At 46.4% G+C, this 21,931-nt stretch overlaps 1 protein-coding gene across 3 annotated transcripts in view; it reads right to left on the reverse strand.

Moving 5' to 3' along the window:
* Positions 1 to 21,931, reverse strand: part of tnip1 (TNFAIP3 interacting protein 1) — a 115,286-nt gene that overhangs the window by 62,177 nt on the left and 31,178 nt on the right. For all 3 annotated transcript variants that reach the window (XM_060837426.1, XM_060837425.1, XM_060837427.1), the window contains 2 exons: positions 3,424 to 3,631; positions 912 to 1,052 (listed from right to left, as the gene is read on the reverse strand). In XM_060837426.1, coding sequence (XP_060693409.1) covers positions 912 to 1,052; positions 3,424 to 3,592 — 310 coding nt within the window. In that variant the 5' untranslated portion in view covers positions 3,593 to 3,631. Of the gene's footprint in view, positions 1 to 911; positions 1,053 to 3,423; positions 3,632 to 21,931 lie in introns of those variants that run through there.

A 21,931-nucleotide genomic window follows, 5' to 3' on the forward strand; every position in this document is an offset into this window, starting at 1 on the left:
TTACAATTTACAGTCATGACTTAGATAAAGGGAACAAAGGCATATGAGCTAAAATCACGGAGAACACATAGGGAGATAGGACAGCACGTTGTGAAGCCCATAATCAGGAAGGTAGGTATTGATCGGTTGAGTGCACAGGTAAAAGCCAATCAGATGGGTTAGACTGTGGGAAAACATGAAGGTTTACACTATAGTAGGAATGATGAAAATACTGAGCATTCCTTAAATGGAGAACTGTGGAACTCTGAGGTGCAGAGGGATTTAAAGATTCAATACATGAATTGCAAAAATGTACGATAAAATAAAATGCAGGGACAGCACAGAATCAAAAAGGTGAATGAGGATAGAACATCCCGAATGATCCTTGATGTGGAGGCATCGGTGTTGGACTGGGCTGGGCACAGTCAGAAGTCACGTGACTCCAGGTTATAGTTCAAAAGGTTTATTTGAAATCCCCAGCTTTCGGCGCGCTGCCCCTTAATCGGGGGGAAGTGGAGGGAAGGGCACAGACACATGCCTGATGAAGGAGCAGCGCTCAGAAAGCTTGGGATTTCAAATAAAAGTATTGGACTGGAAGCTGGTGTCATGTGACTTCTGACTGACTGACCCTGTCAGAAGTACATGTGGAAAGGATGTTTCCTCCTGTGGGTCAGGCTGGAATTAGGGGACATGGCTTTACCATGAGGAAGTGTACATATTATAACAGCTTCTAATCCTTCAGAGGGGCTTGCGAGTGAGTGTGCACGAGAGAATCAGATTGCAAGAAGTCAGGAAGATAGAGAAAAGGCCTCAGGCTGCAGATTTTGAAAAAAAAAATCAGAAATTGACTCATGAGGAAATGTCATTGATCAGGGAACGATTCCTCTTTCATTTTGGACACAGCTTGATAGCAGGTTTGTGTTGTTTCATACCTTGTGCATCACTGGTCAGAGCCGGGCCATTTATTTCCTGAGCTGATAGACTTGTTGGTTTCAGAGAATCCTGGCGGGCCAGCTCGTCCACCTTCTGTCGCAACTTCAATGCTTCAGCCTGAGATTCCTCCAACAGGTTTCCTGGGGCACAGAATCATTGCATAGAAATCACACACTCAGCCACCATAGAGAAAAGCAGGAGAGTTCAGGCAGTCAGTCGGGGGAAACGAAGAAAGCCATTCGGCCCATCAAACACCCTCCTGTCACAGCCTGTGTACACCCTGCCCTATCAAAGAATCACAAAGGGAGGCCATTCAGTCCATTGTATCTGTGCTGGCCCTTCAGAAGTACATCTCACTTAGCATCACTCTCCTGCCTTCTCTCAATGCATCTTCACATTTCTTCTTAAAAACGTGGAAAATAGAAGCAGTAGGTCATTCAGCCCTTGGAGTGTGCTCCACCATTCAATATGATCATGGCTGATCAGCTAACTCCATCCCCTGTTCCTGCTTTTGTCCCATATAGAGTCGTAGAGATGTACATCACAGAGACAGAACCTTCGGTCCAACTCGTCCATACCGACCAGATATCCCAACCCAAACTAGTCCCACCTGCCAGCACTTGGCCCATATCCCTCTAAACCCTTCCTATTCGTATACCCATCCAGATGCCTTTTAAATGTTGCAACTGTACCAGCCTCCACCACTTCCTCTGGCAGCTCATTCCATACATGTACCACCCCTCTAAGTGAAAAAGTTGTCCCTTCAGTCCTTTTTATATCTTTCCTCTCTCAGCCTAAACCTATGCCCTCTAGTTCTGGACTCCCCAACCCCAGGGAAAAGACTTTGCCTATTTACCCTATCCATGCCCCTCTTAATTTTATAAACCTCTATAAGGTCACCCCCTCAGCCTCTGACGCTCCAGGGAAAACAGCCCCAGCCTGTTCAGCCTCTCCCTGTAGCTCAGATCCTCCAACCCTGGCAACATCCTTCTAAATCTTTTCTGAACCCTTTCAAGTTTCACAACATCTTTCCGATAGGAAGGAGAACAGAATTGCACGCAATATTCCAACAGTGGCCTAACCAATGTCCTGTACAGCTGCAACATGACCTCCCAACTACTGTACTCAATACTCTGATCAATAAAGGAAAGTATACCAAATGCCTCCTTCACTATCCTATCTACCTGTGACTCCACTTTCAAGGAGCTATGAACCTGCACTCCAAGGTCTCTTTGTTCAGCAATACTCCTAAGGACCTTATCATTAAGTAAGTTCTTCCCTTTCTAAAATGCAAGATCTCACGTTTATCTAAATTAAACTCCATCTGCCACTCCCTCGGCCCATCTGATCAAGATCCTGTTATACTCTGAGGTAACCTTCTTTGCTGTGCTCCTTTGGTCCACTACTATATCTAACTTTTGTTTAAAAACATTCAATGTTTTGGCCTCAACCACGTTCTGTGGTAGAGAATCCCACGGGCTCCCCAATCTCTGGGTGAAGACTTTCTCCTCATCTCAGTCTGAAACGGCCTACCCTGTACCCTCAGTCTGGGACTCCTGGTTCTGGCCTCCCCAGCCATCGGGAACATCCTTCCTGTGTTCATGTTAACGTTTCAGGTCTGTGACATTTCATCGGCACTGGGAAAAGTTAGAGATGTAATAGGCACCTGGCAAGTGGGGAGTGGGGCAGCCCAGAGGAAGGCTCTGGGATACAGTGGAAGGCAGAAGCTATCACATGACAGAGCTCCGGAGTTAGAGGAATGGTGATGGGGCAGGCAGAGAGAAAGGAAAAGGATGTAGTTCTGTTGATTAAAAGGAAACAAAGCAGGCAAAGAGAAAGGAGACAGAGTAGAGTTGGGCAGGGGGTGTGGACACAGAGTTTGAGTGGAGACCAGAGGCTGTGCTGTGCTGAGGTGAAAGGTATGGCGTCCTGCTCCTTGAGCTCACACTGAGCCACATGGGGATAGTGTTGCATGCCGAGGGCAGAAACGTCAGACCCATAGTAAGGCCCCGAGCTCAGAGGACAGGCCAATGGGGAGCCTGGGGTCATCAACTGCAGACAGAATGGAGGTGTCACTCAGGCCATTCAACCCATTCCAGAGTATGTCACAGACACAAGCGAACAAGCAAGCGAGAGGGGCAGGACAGACAATGGGAGAACAGAACAGGGCAATCACAGCACAGAGTGAGAGCACGCGTGAGTGTAAAAGAGTGAGAGAGAGCGAGGGTAAGTGTGAAAGAGTGAGTGTGAAAGAGTGCGAATGAGTGAGCATGAGACAGCACACAGTGAGTTCATGAATTATTTATCCCTGGCCCTCAGTAGGTCAGTACTAACCAGCTATTCAACTGCAGAGGCAGTGCCCCGTGTCACCTCACTTGCACCAGCACACACACACCCAGTGGGGTATAATTTACCCTCAACAGCCCAGAGTCGACTGGAGTCTTGATGTCGCTCGAGTTGTACAATAAAACGGTCAAAAAAAACAAATGGAATGATCTAGAGAGTTATTACCTAAACTCCTCAAGCCTTTCATCCTCTCCTTCAGCACATGGTTTTCTTCCACCAGTTGCTGGTAGGAAATGGAATTGATAACCTCGGGCTCGCTGGTGACATCACTCATTCGTAAGCGGCTGCTCCCACCAGGGTCATAGATACGATACGGGACTTGTCCGTCCATCATCTGTCCTTGCTCTTCATCCACTTCAGCTGCTTCCCTTCACTGTAATCAAACAGCGCTGTCAGCAACTCCACACAGTGCAAAACAAATTTCACTTCTACAAACATTCACACTTTTCAGAGGGCTGGCAATATGACCATCTCACTGTCCTACTCCATACAAACGCACAGACAGACATACGCACAAACGCACAGACAGACATACACCCCCATCCAACCTCTGCCCACTGTCTCTCACACACTATTCTATTCAAATCACACAAAGGTCATACCACGCCAGCCACTGTTGCAGTAAATCTCAGTAAACACTCACGCTCCCATCTGTTAGGGGGCTAGCAATGACTTGACATTTTAAAAAAAAAGACGGAGTTGAAACTCTCAAATGGCTAGATCAGATTCAAACACCAGATTCTCTGGGTTATGGGTCTTGGAACCTACCGCGAATATTGCTGTCCCCTTTACTGATTCCACTAAAGTACTGACACTCTGCAGGGCTGTACTTGAGATGGAGGCCAGAGATTAGACACAGACATCAGAGACCAAAACAGCATGTGGGAGTGAACGGGGGGTGGGGGGGAGAAGAGAAACTTCAGAAATGCAGCCACTGGGGACCCAACACTGACAAGTTCCTCAAAGTTACATCAATTTGACAACCCGTTTCAAGGGAAGGGGGAGGAATTAATCAGAACAAGGCAAACCTGACGGCGATCAGTGCAGCCTGATGGATGGTCACTGCATCATTTAAAAGACTGACTAAAAGACCCATTACAACGTCAGAGATATCTGACACAGCCCAGTGACTGGGAAAGTGTCATAGGTTCATGTCCGGGTCAATGCAAAGACAGCTGAATTTGGAATGTCTGGCTTGAGTTCCCAGAATCAGCCTCTGAACAATAATATAAATGAGATTACATAACACTCTGACAATAAATTTCCGCTCGGGGGGAGATGGTCACGAGGAAACCCAGAATTCAGCGTGAACATCATTCCCCAGAGTTTACATCAATGCTTTAAATGTGAATGTAGGAGATTTAGTTAGTAAGTTTGCAGATAACACCAAAACTGGAGGTGTAACGGTCAGCGAAGAAGGTTACCTCGGAGTGCAATGGGACCTTGATCAGATGAGCCAATGGACTGACGAGTGACATTTAATTCAGATAAATGCAAGGTGCTGCATTTTGGAAAGGCAAATCTTAGCAGGACTTATACACTTAATGGTAAGGTCCTAGGGAGCGCTGCTGAACAAAGAGACCTTGGAGTGCAGGTTCATAGCTCCTTGAGAGTGGAGTCGCAGGTAGATAGGATAGTGAAGGAGGCATTTGGTATACTTTCCTTTATTGGTCAGAGTATTGAGTACAGGAGTTGGGAGGTCATGTTGCAGCTGTACAGGACATTGGTTAGGCCACTGTTGGAATATTGCATGCAATTCTGGTCTCCTTCCTATTGGAAAGATGTTGTGAAACTTGAAAGGGTTCAGAAAAGATTTAGAAGGATGTTGCCAGGGTTGGAGGATTTGAGCTACAGGGAGAGGCTGAACAGACTGGGGCTGTTTTCCCTGGAGCGTCAGAGACTGAGGGATGACCTTATAGAGGTTTATAAAATTATGAGGAGCATGGATAGGATAAATAGGCAAAGTCTTTTCCCTGGGGTGGGGGAGTCCAGAACTAGAGGGCATAGGTTTTGGGTGAGAGGGGAAAGATATAAAAGAGACCTAAGGGGCAACTTTTTCCACGCAGAGGGTGGTACATGTACGGAATGAGCTGCCAGAGGATGTGGTGGAGGCTGGTACAATTGCAACATTTAAGAGACATTTGGATGGGTATATGAATAGGCAGAGTTTGGAGGGATATGGGCCGGGTGCTGGCGGGTGGGACTAGATTGGGTTGGGATATCTGGTCGGCATGGACATGTTGGGCCGAAGGGTTTGTTTCCATGCTGTACATCTCTGACTCTATGATTCAATGAGTGATGGAACAGGATCAAGGGGCTGAATGGCCTCCACCTATTCCTTCATTAAGCGAGGAACCATGATCTCTCTACCCAACACAGCTCTGAGCTCTCCCTCTCTGAATGCAACAGGACAGTCTGGGGGATCAGTTGAGGTAGACCTGATCTTCAGCCGTGATCAAGTAAAGATAATCAGTCTGTGTTACCATTGGTCAGTCACATTCTATCGATCAAATCACACTACCAACTGCGGGAGGAATGGGAGCATGAGACCCTTCAATCCTTGAGTCTGTTCCATCGTTCTACAGGGGGACGATGGTAGAGAGTGAAAATTTCACTGGACTCGTAACCCCAAGACCCCAGGTGCTCAGGGGACATCACAGAACTGTTCCAGCACAGAATGAGGCTATTCGGCCCATCATGCCTCAGAGGTTCCACCACCTTGTGCCAATCTTCTGCCTTCACCCCCATATTCCCATACATCATTTCCATCCAAATACTCCCACACGCACAATGTAACATTATCTCATCATCCTCCCCCCACCCCACGCCATCGCCCCTCCCAACTCTTTTGCTGGATGCTTCTAATTTTTAAAAATTCACTCCTGGGATGACTGGCCGGGCCAGCATTTATTGTCAATTCCAAATTGCCAATTGGGCAGTTAAGAGGCAACCCCATTGCTGTGGGTCTGGAGTCACATGTAGGCCAGACCAGGTAAAGATGGCAGTTTCCTTCCCTAAAAGGGCATGAGTGAACCAGATGGGTTTTCCCAATGATGGATTCATCCCGATTAGAGGGTGGCACAGTGGCTCAGTGTTTACCACTGCAGCCCCTCAGCGCCAGGGTCCCAGGTTTGATTCCAGCCTCAGGTGACTGACTGTGTGCAGTTTGCACATTCTCCCCGTGTCTGTGTGGGTTTCCTCCCACATTCCAAAAGATGTGCAGGTTAGGTAAATTGATCATGCTAAATTGTCCAGAGTGTTTGGCGCATTAGCCAGGGGTAAATGTAGGGAAATGAACCTGGGTGGGTCACTCTTCGGAGGGTCAGTGTGGACTTGTTGGGCTGAAGGGCCTGTTTCCACACTGTAGGGAATCTAATCTAATCTTTGAATTTGACAAAGTCCACCATTTACCGTGGTGGGACCTGAACCTGGGTGTCCAGAACATTATCTGGGTTTACAGTCCAGTGATAATACCACTAGGGCCATCGCTTCCTCATTGTGATAGCAACTCTATTGCAGACAAAGGTGGGTCATTTGCCTCCTGTTGGCTGTCTGAGAAGCTGTTCTGTCTGTCCAGTCCATTCCCCTAGGACCAGCCAAACTTGGAATCCATCCACGACCACGGTCAGAGCACATTGATCTGACCGGCCCAGGGGGAGAATCCAGTTGGAATCCATTCACTTAATCTGGGCAGTGAAGGGAATCCTTTCGTTGCTCTGTTCCCACAGTTTGTTCAAACCACAGGCCACATGGTCTGACCTGAAATTACTCAGCAACCATCCAAATGATCTTGAAAGGCCAAACCAAGAAAGTGTGGCCACACATTGATTCACAATTCTCTTAGTCACTGCTTTGAACCACAGTGAAGAACTGAGAGCTTCCTACAGCTTCTCCACGGAGGCAACTTGGCATCAACTGAGCATCAGAACCGACAGCATCACTCCTTACCAACATCTGAGAGTTAGCACCATATCCACTGGGGTTTAAAAGGATGAGGGATATCTCAGAAACCCATAACATTCTGACAGAACTAGACAGGGTCAATCCAAGAGGCATGTTCCCGATGGCCCAGAGAGTCTAGGGCCAGGAGGTCACAGCCTAGGGATACAGGGTTGGCTGCTCAGGATAGAGAGGAGCAAAAGTGTCTTCACCCAGAGAGTGCTGTGCCTGTGGAATCCTCTGCCACAGAAGAGGGTAGAAAGATAAAACAGGAACAGGGTGATGAGTTAAGGGATCAGCCTCAATCATATTGAATGGTGGAACAGATTTGAAGGGCTGAATGGCTACTCCTGCTCCTAGTTTCTATATTCCATTTGAGAGCTACCCGACAAACCCATCAGGCAACAGTCCAACAGGGTCATGGTTATGGCCATGGAATGCAACCCTGTAATATCCCAGCCAACACAATCACCATCAATACCATCACCATCCCCACCAGCATCACCATCCCTGGGGGTGTCTTATCTTCCCATCAAGACACTGGAGGTAGCAGGACAGCGTTATCCAATCAGGAGTTAGATGCTCTGGAGGGGGTGGGAGGTGGGGAATACTCCACATCGACTGCAGACCCCAGGACATCTGGTCAAACATGAGCAATGAGCCCTCCTGTTGAAAATGTGTTGCTGGTTAAAGCACAGCAGGTCAGGCAGCATCCAAGGAATAGGAAATTTGACGTTTCGGGCATAAGCCCTTCATCAGGAATCCTGATGGGGGTGGGGGGGGGGGGAGGGAGTTGTGTTACAGATTAGGGAGAACACCACAGCTGTACTGAGGGAGGACACATCCAACAACGCCACACAGGGAGAGCTCAGGAATTGGAAAGATACAATCAATCACGTTGATGGGATTGGACTACAGGCCTCCCAACAGCCAGCGGGAGATACAGGAACAGATGTGTGGACAGATGATGGGAAAAATGTGAAAACAATAAAGGTTGGTGTCATGGGTGATTTTAACATCCCCTATATTGACTGGGACTTCCTCAGTGTCAGAGGCTTGGATGGGACGGAATTTGTTATGATATATTCAGGAGGGATTTTTGAAATAATATGCAAATAGTCCAACAAGGGTAGGAGCCCTACTAAGCCTAGAATTGGGGAATGGGCCGAGGCAAGTGATTAAAGTTTCAGTGGGGGAGCATTTTGGAACAGTGATCATAATTCTGTAAATTTGAAGTTACTTATTAATAATGATTAGAGTAATCCTCAGGTGAATGTATTGAACTGGGGGAAGGCTAACTAGGACAATATTAGGCAGAAACTAGGAAATGTAGATTGGGGACAGCGGTTTGAGGGGAAATCCACATGTGCGAATCTTTTAAAGGCCAATTGATTAGAGTTCAGGACCAGCATGTTCCTGTGAAAATGAAGGATAAGGACAGCACAATTTGGGAAACTTGGATGACAAGAGAGATTCCTGAAGGGCTCTGGCCCGAAACGTCGATTTTCCTGTTCCTCGGATGCTGCCTGACCTGCTGTGCTTTTCCAGCACCACACTCTCAACTCTGATCTCCAGCATCTGCAGTCCTCACTGTCTCCAAAAGAAATTGTGAGCTTAGTCAAAAAGGAGGCATATCTAGGCAGCGCGATGGCTCAGTGCCTCACAGAGCTAGGGACCCAGGTTCGATTCCAGCCTCGAGCGACTGTCTATGTGGAGTTTGCACATTCTCTCCGTGTCTGCATGGGTTTCCTCCCACTGTCCAAGGATGTGCAGGTTAGGTGAATTGACCATGTTAAATTGCCCATAGTGTTAGGTGCAGGGAAATGGGTCTGGGTGGGCTACTCTTCGGAGGGTCGGTGTTGACTTGTTGGGCTGAAGGGCCTGTTTTCACACTGTTGGGAATCTAATCTAGCCAGAAACCCTAGCCACCTTACCATACATCAAAGAAGTTTCAGAAATGATAGCCAGATTACTAAGACCCCTTGGAATCCTAGTAGCACACAAACCCACCAACACTCTCAAACAAAAACTAACAAACTTAGAACACCCAGTACAACCCATGGACAAAACCAACATCATCTACAAAATTCCATGCAAGGACTGCCACAAACACTACATAGGACAAACAGGAAGAAAGTTAGCCACCAGGATACACGAACACCAGCTAGCCATAAGAAGACACAAACCCTCTCTCCCTCGTAGCCCTACACACGGATGAAAAAAACCCACCATTTCGACCATGACAACACATCTATCCAGGGACAGGCTCAGCAAAGACATACCAGAGAATTCCTAGAGGCTTGGCACTCCAACCACAACACCATAAACAAACACATAGATCTAGATGCCATCTATCAACCCCTCAGAAAATGAACAGGAAATGACATCACCACAAACCCCAGGAACCCCATTCAGGAGAAAGATATAAATAGAAAGCAGGAGACAACAGCTTCGCTTCACTTGGAGGTCGCCACTGATGATGTCACCTAGCCAGGTAATGAAACGTCTGGATATCAAACCTACAGCACAGCGAGCAAACCTACACCCTAAATCTAATGTAAGATTTGGGAAACTGAAGACAGACAAAGCCCTCGACGAGTAGAAAGTTAGCAGGAAATAACTCAAACAAGGAGTTAGGAAGGCTAAAATGGGCCATTAAATGTCCTTGGCAAACAAGATTAAGGGAAATCCCAAAATGTTTTGCACATTTACAAGGAGCATGAGGGTAGCTGGGAAAGGGTACATCCACTCGAGGACAAAGGAGAGAACTTACATGTGCAGGAAGAGAACGTGGGTAATGTCCTTAATGAGCACTTGGCATCTGTATTCACAAAGAAGGACGTGGTGGATGGTGAGTCACAGGAGGATTATGTTGATTTTCTAAGACATGTCAATATAACAAAAAGGAGGTTGTATTGGGTGTTTTGAAAGCATTAAGGTAAACAAGTCTCAGGAACCCAATAGGATCCTATCCCAGAATGCTGAAGGAGGAGAGGGAGGAAATTGCTGAGGCTTTGTCTGAAATCTTTGTATTCTCGTTAGTCTCAGGAGAGGTCCCAGAGGACTGGAGAATAGCCAACATTGTTGAAGGACAATACAGATAATCTGGGAAATTACAAGTCAGCGAGCTTTACGTCAGAGGTAAGGAAATTACTGATGAAGATTCAGAGGGATAGGATTTACTCACTTTTGAGACTTATTACTGACAGGCAGTGTGGCTTTGTGCAGGGAAGGTCATGTCTCACAAACGTGTTTCAGAGTTTTCTTAGGAAGTGCCAAAGACGAGAGATAAGGGCAGGGCAGTGGACGTTGTCTATCTGGACTTTAGCAAGACCTTTGACAAGGTCCCTCATGGCAGAATCATATGGGATCCGGTCTGTGCTGGTAAGGATACAGAACTGGCTTAGTCATAGAGGACAGAGTGCAGGGGTGGAGGGTGTTTTCCTGACTGGAGATTGATGCGCAGTGGTGTTCTACAGGGATCAGTATTGGCACCCTGTTGTTTGTAATATACAAAAACCAATTCAGAGGACACTTGTAAGTCTGGTCAGTAAGTTTGCAAATGGCATTAAGATCGGGGGAGCTGTGGATAGTGAGGAGGATTGCTAGAGAACACAGGAGTTATAGATAAACTGGAGATTTGGGCAGAGAAATGGCAGAAGGAATTTAATCCAGACAAATGTAAGATGATGCATACTGGGAGATCTGACGCAGGAGGGATGTGTACAGTACATGGCAGAACCCTTAGGAGTAAGTGAGGACTGCAGATGCTGGAGATCAGAGCTGAAAATGTGTTGCTGGAAAAGCGCAGCAGGTCAGGCAGCATCCAAGGAGCAGGAGAATCGACGTTTCGGGCATGAAGAAGAACCCTTAGGAGCATCAACATACCGAGGGATCCAGGTGTACAGGCCCACAATTCCCTAAAAGTGCAGCACAAATGGATAAGGTGGTCAAGGCGGCATATGGCAGGCTTGCCTTCATCAGTTGGGGCATAGAGTACAAACATTGGCAAGTCATGTCACAGCTATATAGAATTTTAGTTCAGCCACATTTGGAATATTGTGTACAGTTCTGGTCACCACACTACCAGAAGGACGTGGAGGCTTTGGAGGGGGTGTAGAAACAGCTTACCAGGATGCTGCCTGGTTTGGAGGATATTAGCTATGAGGAGAGATCGGACAAACTTGGTTTGTTTTCACTTGAACACTGGGGGCTCAGGGTTGACCTGACAGAAGTTTACAAAATGACAAGAGGCACGGATAGAATGGATAGTCAGAGTTTTTCCTCCCAGAATAGAAACGTCAAACACTTGGTGATGTAGATTTGAGGTAAAAGAGGGAAGGTATCATGGAAACGTGAGCGATGACCATTCTAAAATAAAAGAGGGTGGTACATGCCTGGAATGTGCTGCCAGATGAGGTGGTTAAGAGACATCTTGATAGATACATGAACAGGCAGGGAACAGAGGGATAGGGACTGCAATTGTGATAGGGTCAGGATTGAAAGGCATCATGGGTCAGTGCAGGCTTGGTGGGCCGAAGGGCCTGTTCCTGTGCTATACTGTTCTTTGACCTTTAAGCTGTAACAGTTCTAGTGAATATAACATCCTGCCTTCACATTGAAGATAGTCTCCATGTGGTGTGGTATTACTGCGCTAAATGGGATAGATTCAGCACAGATTTTAGCAACCCCAGCATGGGACATCCACTAGTCTGCCCACCTCCCCCCACCCCCTCCCCCCCACTCCACCTGGAGATCAGCCCTGGTTCAATGGAGAATGCAGGAAGCCATGCCAGGAGCAGCATCAGGCATAGCTGAAGATGAGGTGTCAGCCTGGTGAAGCCACTAAACAGGACTACTTGTGTACCAAACAGCAAGTGATAGACAGAGCTAAGCTATCTCAAAATGATCAGCTCTAAGTTCTGTAGTCCTGCCACATCCAGTTGTGAATGGTGGTGAAAACTAAATAACCCATTGGAGAAGGCTTCACAAATATTTCCATCCTCAATGGCAGAGACGCCCAGCACACCAGTGCAACAGACAAGGCTGAAGCATCTGCAGCAATCTTCAGGCAGATGTAGAGTTGATGATCTCCTCCTCCTCCAGCATTACAAATTCCAGTCCTCAGCCAATTTAATTCGCTCCACGTGATTTCAAGAGACAGTTGGAGACACTGGATACTGCAAAGACTACACACCCTGACAACATTCCAACAATAGTGCCTATGCTCCTGAACTTGCTGCACTCCTAGTGGAGCTCTTCCAGTACAGTTCCAACACTGGCATCTACCCAACAATGTGGGAAATTGCCCAGATATGTCCTGCACAAAAAAAACCAGGGACAATCCGATCCAACTAATTACCACCCCATCAGCTAACATTCAATCATCAGTCAAGTGATAGAATTGAGCAGTACTTGCTCAGCAATAACCTATTCAGTGACACCCAGTTTGGGTTCTTCCAGGGCCACTCAGCTCCTGACCTCATTACAGCCTTGGTTCAAACATGGACAAAAGAGCTGAAATCCAGAGGGGAGGTGAGAGTGATAGCCCTTGACATCAAGGCTGCATTCGACTGAGTGTAACAGCAAGGAGCCCCAGCAAAACTGGAATCGATGAGTATCGGGGCAAATTCTCTGCTGGTTGGACTCATACCGGACAGACAGTAAGGTGGTTATGGTTATTGGAGGTCAGTCACCTCAGCTCAGGGATATCTCTGCAGGAGCTCCTCAGGGTAGTGTCCTAGGCCCAACCATCTTCAGCTGCTTCATCAATGACCTTCCCTCCATCTTAAGGTCAGAAGTGGGGATGGTCAATGATGATTGCACAATGTTCAGCACCATTCACTGCTCCTCAGATACTGAAGGAGTCTGTGTCCATTTGCAATAAGACTTGAACAATATCCAGGCTTGGGCTGATAAGTGGCAAATGGTATTTGCCAGGCAATGACCATCTCCATCAAGGCAGAATCTAACTAACTATGTTTGCCATATAATGACCATTGCCAAATGCTTCTCTATCTACAACCTGGGGGTCATTATTGACTGGACTCCGAGCTGAACCCATCACAAATACTCTGGTTCCAGAGCAGATCAGGAACTGAGAATCCTGCAGCAAGTAACTCATCTCCTGACTCTCCAATCCCTGTCCACCATCTATAAGGCCCATGTCAGGAGTGTGGGGGAATACTGTCACCCAATTGGATAAGTGCAGCTCTAACAACACTCAGGAAACTGGACCCCATCCAGGACAAAGTAGCCTGCTTGATTTGCACCTCATCCACCACTCTGAACACTCTCAGACTCCAGCACCAACGCAGAGCATCTACTATCTACAAGAGGCACTGCAGCACCTCACTAAAGCTTCTTCAACAGCATCTTCCAATCCAATGAGTCCTACAACCAACCAAAGACCAACATCACCCTCTGCCAGTTCCCCTCCAAGACACTCACTATCCTGACTTGGAAATATATCGCCGTTCCTTCACTGTCGCTGGGTCAAAATCTTGGAATTCCCTCCTTCACAGCACTGGAGTGCATTTGTGGTTGAAGTACCTTCGAGGGGAATTAAGGAAGATGCAGACGGACTGATATCAACATCCTGTGAAAGAATTAAAACGTGCACGGCAGTGGTTTATGATGGACTTCAGCACTAATGGCAGGAACTTCCTGTACTGCTGGAAAGCCCCTACGCCGAGCTGAGAAATGTGAGCTATGTAGCTCGCCTGGGGAACAGGTCTGGAATAGAAGCTGGAACCTAAAGCTCAGGTTCAGCAAATTGAACTGAAAGTTCAACACCCCCCTGCTCCCCCACCTCATTGGTGGTGGCTGTTCTAAAAGGGCCAAAAACAAACCGCAGAGACAGACAGACACACACACACACACACAGAGGCATGGGGTCTGTTCCAATTTTACATCAGTAACACAAGAACACAGAAAAGGAGGCCATTTGGCCCCACAAGCCATTCAACAAGATTACAGGGATACACAGCACAGAAACAGGCCCTTTGGCCCACTGTGTTCATGCTAACCAAACTACACTAATCCTATTTACCTGCACTAAGTCACGATTGGTCTGATTGGGGCCTTAATTCCCTTTTACTGTGTCCCCCCACCTCTATCTCCAAATATAATCCCGAACACCCTTAGGAAGATCTAAAGGTCACCATTAAATATATTCACTGCTCGCTGAGGTAAAACATTGCAAAGATTGACCAATCCTGATTCTCTCCCAAGACCTCCTGAAAAAAGAAGACATTGCTCAGTCTTAAAATGGTTGACCTCTTCCTAGTAAGTTTTGAGTTGACATCTTCTGTTGTAGCAAGAGTTGAGGACAGGGAATTCAGGTTATGGGGAACAGCCAGGATACTGAAGCTGAGGCAATGATCCCCAGATTAACCACGACCTCACTGAATGGGGAGGAAGCAGGCTTGATGGGCCAAATGGCCTCCTGGCTGCTCTTGAACAACATCAGAGGGGTTTAGTGACAGCTCAGTGATGCGTTGTCCGAATTACTGCCACAAAGCTGCAACGTTTGCCAAACAGACGCAAAACCTATTGCCCGCTTCGATGTTCTTGGAACAAGGCCCAACTCCTATGAAATGAAACTGAAACCTGTGAGGGGGTAGAGTTCAAGTGCCTGATTCCAGCTGATAAAACAACTTTCCCGATAACACTGCTTGCCCAATATCCGGAGATTCTTTTTTAAGGTAACAAAACGATCTTTATTAAGTAACAAAAATGAATAGAGATCGTAAATCCTACTCAGTTCGCACTCTGAAAGTGTTCCTGGTGAATACCACCCGAAACAAAAATGTAGTTAGCAAGCCACAAAAACCATGTAATAAGATGCTGAGTTTCTTCCCAACCTGTAATCTTTACATTAAAAATGCCTTGGCTGTGAAGAACTTAACAGACCTAAACATTATCTTCCAACTTACTCAGGAAATGAGAGCAGGAGTAGGCCATTCAGCCCCTTTAAGCCTCTTCTATCATTCAATGAGACCATGACTCAATGTCCACCTCAATGTAATTTTTCTGCTCTCTCCCTGCATCCTTCTCTTCCATTTTTTCAAAAATTCATTCTTGGAATGAGGTTATTGCTGACCAGGTCAGCATTTATTGCTAATCCCTAATTGCCCAGAGGGCAGTTAAGTGTCAGCCACATTGCTGTGGGTCTGGGGTCACATGTGGACCAGACCTGGTAAGGATGGCAGTTTCCCTCTCTGATGGGTTTTTCTGACAATCAACCACAAATTTGTAGTTATCATTAGACTCTTCATTCCAATTTTTATCAAATTAAATAAAATTCATGACAGGCAAGGAAACCAAAACATAGAACATTGCAATGCAGTACAGGCCCTTCAGCCCTCCATGTTGCGCTGACCTGTGGAATCAATTTGAAGCTATCTAACCTACACTATTCAATTTTCATCCATATGTTTAACCAATGACCATTTAAATGCCCTTAAAGTTGGTGAGTCGACTACTGTTGCAGGCAGTGTGTTCCACACCCCTACTACTCTGAGTGAAGAACCTATCTCGGACATCTGTCCAATGTCTATAACCCCTCAATTTAAAGCTATGTCCCCTCGTGCTAGCCATCACTATCCAAGGATAAAGGCTCTCACTGTCCACCCTATCTCACCCTCAGAACGTCCTTTAGTGTCAATTCAGTCACCTCTCAACCTTCTTCTCTCTAACGAAAACAGCCTTAAGTCCCTCAGCCTTTCCTCTCAAGATTTTCCCTCTATACCAGACAACATCCTAGTAAATCTCCTCTGAATCCTTTCCAAAGCTTCCATATCCTTCCTATAATGCGGCAACCAGAACACAAGGAAACCAAAAATATACACAAGTCTCCAGGTGTGCTCACAATAATTCTATATGACTAAAGCTAATGTTCTTTGCTCCCGTACTCAAATCCTCTTGTGATAAAGGCCATCAAATCATTTGCCTTTCAAATCTGCACCTGCATGTTAACTTTCAAGGACTTACGAACAAGGACACCCAGGTCCCTTTTGACATTAAACATTTCCAGTCTCTCACTGTTTAATAAATACCTCCCATTTCCATTTTCCTTGCCCAAAGAGGATACCTGTTACTTATAATGACAATAATTACTCTTATTAACTTATCCCCTCACTCTCTGCTCTCTCCCTCTAGACACAACTCACTCATTTCCACTCGTGTCTCCATCTAGCAACCCTGGGGAGCAGGAACGAGAGAAAAATGGAAGGGGACTGTGCAATGTCAATAATGCAATGTCGCACAAGGGGTAACCAGGGCAGAAACTACCCTCAAACATCCAGGAATGTTTCTGAAAGGTTTTCAGAATGATTCAAATCCTTAGCAAGACAGACAGGCAGGCAGTGGGAGGAAAGAACGCTCACTCAGTTTCTGACTGTCTCTTCCAACTGTTGAGGAGTAAGTGAGGACTGCAGATGCTGGGGATCAGAATTGAAAAGTGTGGTGCTGGAAAAGCACAGCTGGGCAGGCAGCGCTCTCCTGATGAAGAACTTATGCTCGAAACGTCGACTCTCCTGCTCCTCAGATGCTGCCTGACCTGCTGTGCTTTTCCAGCACCACACTTTTCGACTCTTCCAACTGTTGGCTGACAAGTAAACAATGCAGGGTGGGGTGGTGATGAGAAACACCCGTAAAATATACCCTCACATGCAGCAAAATAACCCTGGCAACTGGGGTCAGCCAGTGCTTTTCCAAATGAGCATTAGCATTAGTCCAGTTTAATCACCGGACTGTCCCATTAACTAACAATAGCTGACTGGTTTATGTATAGATTCTTCATCTCTCTACACTAATGAGAGCCGGCGTCAAGAAACAGGGATTATCTGTGCAAACACAAGAAACGCAGGGGGTCGCAGGATGGAGTCGTACCCTTGGGATGGCAGCAAATGACCCAGGTGGACACTGAGGGAGTGCAGCAGTGCCTAAGGTACCAACAGGTTGACAGCACACAGACCCATGTCCACGTAGGTGGACGTACGAGGTCCCATTGTTGTGAAATTTTCTTGCTTCTCTTCACAAACATACACGTCCACTCTACCCCCAACCATCACCAAGGACGGGTGATCTGCTTGTTATTTTCAGGGCTGTCTGTGGGAGCTGTCTGTGTGCAAATTGGCTGCACATGGCAGTGGACAAGGCATTTGGTACGTTTACCGTTATTGGTTAGTGCATTAAGCAAAGGAGCTGGGAGGTCATATTGCAGCTGAACAGGATATTGGTTAGATCATTTTTGGAATACTGTGTTCAGTTCTGGTCTCCCTGTTATTGGAAAGATGTTGTTAGACTTGAAAGGGTGCAGAAAAGATTTACAAGGATGTTGCCAGGGTTGGAGGGTTTGAGCTACAGTGAGAGGCTGAATAAGCTGGGGCTGTTTTCCCTGGAGCGACAGAGGCTGAGGGGTGACCTGATAGAGGTTTATAAAATCATGAGGGGTATGGATAGGGTGAATAGACAAGGACTTTCCCCTGGAGGTGGTGGTGGGGGGGTCCAAACCTTAAGAGCATAAGTTTAAGGTGAGAGGGCAGAGATTTAATAGGGACCTAAGGATCAACCTTTTCACACAGAGGGTGGTGCATACGTGGAATGGGCTGCCAGAGGAAGTGGTGGAGGCTGGTACAATTACAACATTTAAAAGGCATCTGATGGGTATATGAATAGGAAGGGTTTGGAGGGATATGGGCCAAATACTGGCAAAGGGGACTAGATTAGGTTAGGATATCTGGTCAGCATGGATGTGTTGGACCGGAGGGTCTGCTTCTGTGCTGTACATCTCTAATTTCACCTGAAGGAGGAGCAAGGCTGCAAAAGCTTGTGATTTCAAATAAACTAGCTGGTTCCAATTATGACTCTAGTCAACGTAGAACGAGCCTGGCCATGAGGGAGCCTGTACTAGATTCAAGGATCGGTGCTGGGCCCTCTACTTTTTGTCATTTCCATAAATGATTTGGATGCGAGCATAAGATGTACAGTTAGTAAGTTTGCAGATGACACCAAAATTGAAGGGGTAGTGGACAGCGAAGAGGGTTACCTCAGATTACAACAGAATCTTGACCAGTTGGGCCAATAGGCTGAGAAGTGGCAGATGGAGTTTAATTCAGATAAATGCGAGGTGCTGCATTTTAGGAAAGCAAATCTTAGCAGGACTTATACACTTAATGGTAAGGTCCGAGGGAGTGTTGCTGAACAAAGAGACCTTGGAGTGCAGGTTCATAGCTCCTTGAGAGTGGAGTTGAAGGTAGATAGGATAGTGAAGATGGTGTTTGGTATGCTTTCCTTTATTGGTCAGAGTATTGAGTACAGGAGTTGGGAGGTCATGTTGCAGCTGTACAGGACATTGGTTAGGCCACTGTTGGAATATTGCGTGCAATTCTGGTCTCCTTCCTATCGGAAAGATGTTGTCAAACTTGAAAGGGTTCAGAAAAGATTTAGAAGGATATTGCCAGGGTTGGAGGATCTGAGCTACAGGGAGAGGCTGAACAGGCTGGGGCTGTTTTCCCTGGAGCGTTGGAGGCTGAGGGGTGACCTTACAGAGGTTACAAAATTAAGAGGGGCATGGATAGGATAAATAGGCAAAGTCTTTTCCCTGGGGTGGGGAATCCAGAACTAGAGGACATAGGTTTAGGGTGAGAGGGGAAGGATATAAAAGAGACCTAAGGGACAACTTTTTCACACAGACGGTGGTATGTGTATGGAATGACCTACCAGAGGATGTGGTGGAGCCTGATACAATTGCAACTTTTAAGAGGCATTTGGATGGGTATATGAATAGGAAGGGTTTGGAGGGATATGGGCCGGATGCTGGCAGGTGGGACTAGATTGGGTTGGGATATCTGGTCAGCATGGACGGGTTGGTCCGAAGGGTCTGTTTCCATACTGCACATCTCAATGACTCTAAGTGCTTTGTTTTGTTTCTGTCAATGAGGTTTACATCATACAAGGAGATGGGGATTGAGTAATCTGCACTTTCAGTTTATTATTATGTCAGGTTTTAAACAGGAACTGAGGCTGGGTAGGTCAGCGCTTCTAAAAATGATTAGATTCTTATTCCTTGCCTCACAAATTGCCCAATGTTGAAATGTGTGGATCAGCAGAAAGATTTCAGTGGCCACACATCTTAATGTTGACAGGACACAGGGACAAGATATTGATGAACTTCAGTCGTGGAGAGAGAGATTGGAAAAATCAACACCGCTCTCCTTGAAAAAGAGGGAAGTTAATGGAGGATTGAGTGATCGTGAGAAGTATGTACAACTGAGGGAGAGAAAAATAAGACATTCCTGCCAGTGAGTGTGAGAGCGAGAAAGGTATGGTGAGATTTTGTTTTCTGCTGAGAACGGTCAAGATCTGGAACTTTCTACCTGAAAAGATGGAGGATCACGACATTTTACAAAAGGTGGACAGGCACTTGAGAGTGTGAGGAAGTTCTAGAGCTACAGAGATATAAAAGCAACAGCCTGGGGTTGAAAAAAGGTGGTTTCGAAGAGCGAACAAGGAAAAGATGACTGAATGACCTTCTGGTTTCTCTGATCTCCCTTATTCTCTCAGCTTGGTACAGCCATACACTCTGCCCTTTCACCTCGCAGCTCGAGAGGAATCCATGCCTGCGTGTAAGATTCTCACACCTTAAACAAAAATTTCTAAGTGATAAAATGAAACTGATAAAGAACTGGATGCTGGAGCTTCGAAACAATAACAGAAATTAGTGGGGAAACTCCGCAATGGGAAGAAAACAGAGTTAATGTTTCGAGTCTAGTATTCCTTGCTCAGAACTGACAATAGCTCAGAAAACATAGTATTCATGCTGCAGGTGAGGTTAGGGGACAGAGGTTGGGTGGAGATAGGAAGGGGAAAAGGGGGGAAAGCGGGGAAAGCGGGGAAAGCGGGGAAAGCGGGGAAAGCGGGATAGGTTTACAAGGAGATTATTCTAGCAGGTCAGGGCAGAACAGAAATTGACTAAGTGATAACAAAGGGCTTAGAGTAGGAGAAAATGGGTGAGTTGTACTGAATGCAACTGAACGTATTATGCTATAATGAGCCTGGCAATCGATGAAAATGGGTTAAAAATTCCTGATGAAGGGCTTATGCCCGAAACGTCGAATTCCCTATTCCTTGGATGCTGCCTAACCTGCTGTGCTTTAACCAGCAACACATTTTCAGCAATAGATGATAGGACTGGGCATGGGACTCCATTTACACCGCTCGCTGCTGCAGAAAGGCTGCCAACATCATCAAAGACCCATCATACCCCGCTAAAGCTCTCCTACAACCTCTTCCATCGGACACCAATATAGGAGCCTGAACACACACACACCAACAGGTTCAGGAATAGCTTCTTCCCGGCCGTTATTAGATGATGAATGGACTCTAACCTTGAATAACACTGACCTTGTTAACATTGATCTTGCCTAGGGCATGCCCTGTGTAATGTGACCTGTATACCTCTAAGTTTTTTATTCTGTCTGGATGTATCACTACCTGATACGGCAACTGTACCATTCAAGATCAGAGACGGTTACAGAGAGCGGTGAACTCAGCCCGGACAATCACAAAGGCCAACCTCCCATTTACAGAATCCATCTACCAGGCCCGCTGTCAAAGAAAGGCCACCAGTATTCTCAAAGATCCATCCCACCCTGGCAATGTTTTTCTACAACCTCTACCATCGGGGAAAGGGAAGAAAGGGAAGAGGTTTATAAGGAGATTATTCTAGCAGGTCAGGGCATCCCCCTGACACACGCACCAGCCGGTTTCAAAACAGTTTCTACCCTACTGTTAGAATATTGAATGGACTCTCAAAATCTTAACATTCACCTGTACCTGTGTTTTTGTTTTTGCTGCTGTTTATCTATTACTTGTCTATGCTACTTAACTCTGTGATCTGCCTGTATTGCTCGCAAGACAAAGCTTTCCACTGTGCCTTGGTACGCATGGCAATAAATCAAATCAGAAAGAATGGAAGGATACAAGCAGATTCTAAAGTTATTGAACTCGATGCTGAGGCCGCAGGGTCTCCAAGTGGGAAAGGAGATGCTGGATTTGTCTGTAAAAATGACCGAGTTTTCAGCTGCCTGCCACTTCAACACAGTGTTGCCATGGCAACAACTCTGCGGCCTGCTGCAGTGTTCCAGCCTGAACACAGACTCACACAACAACATCACATTTTCCACCTGGGAATCCTGCAGCCTCTCAGACTCAGCAGAGAGTTCAATAACATTACAGCCTGATTCCATTTTTTTAAACCCACCTCCACACCCAGTCCAGCTCAATGCAGATTGCTTTTAGAAAGGTCTCCCAATCTCACCCAGTCCCCAGGCCTATTATCACATAATATGGCGCAGCTCACCCACCCTACTCTCACCCTTACTCTCAGCCTTTATCATCATTTATTCAGTTTTTCTCCTGTTGCTGCTTCCTATCCACATTGGAAGAGTGTGGTGCTGGAAAAGCACACCAGTCAGACAGCATCCGAGGAGCAGGAAAATCAACATTACAAGCACAAGCCCTTCATCAGGAATTGTAGTCCTCACATTCTCCTAATATCCACAATCTCCTTCTTTACCTACTTTTTTTTCCCACATCTCACTCTCTGGGCTCCATCTCCTCGTATCCACTTACCTGCCCTTCACCCTTCCCCCAGCCTCGACTTCAGCATAAATAGTGCATTTTCCTAGCTGTTCTGAAGGAGGGTCACTGCACCCTGAAACGTTAA

This window comes from Hemiscyllium ocellatum, chromosome 16 (genome assembly GCF_020745735.1).
Source record: "Hemiscyllium ocellatum isolate sHemOce1 chromosome 16, sHemOce1.pat.X.cur, whole genome shotgun sequence".
In the NCBI taxonomy this organism is placed as follows: domain Eukaryota; kingdom Metazoa; phylum Chordata; class Chondrichthyes; order Orectolobiformes; family Hemiscylliidae; genus Hemiscyllium; species Hemiscyllium ocellatum.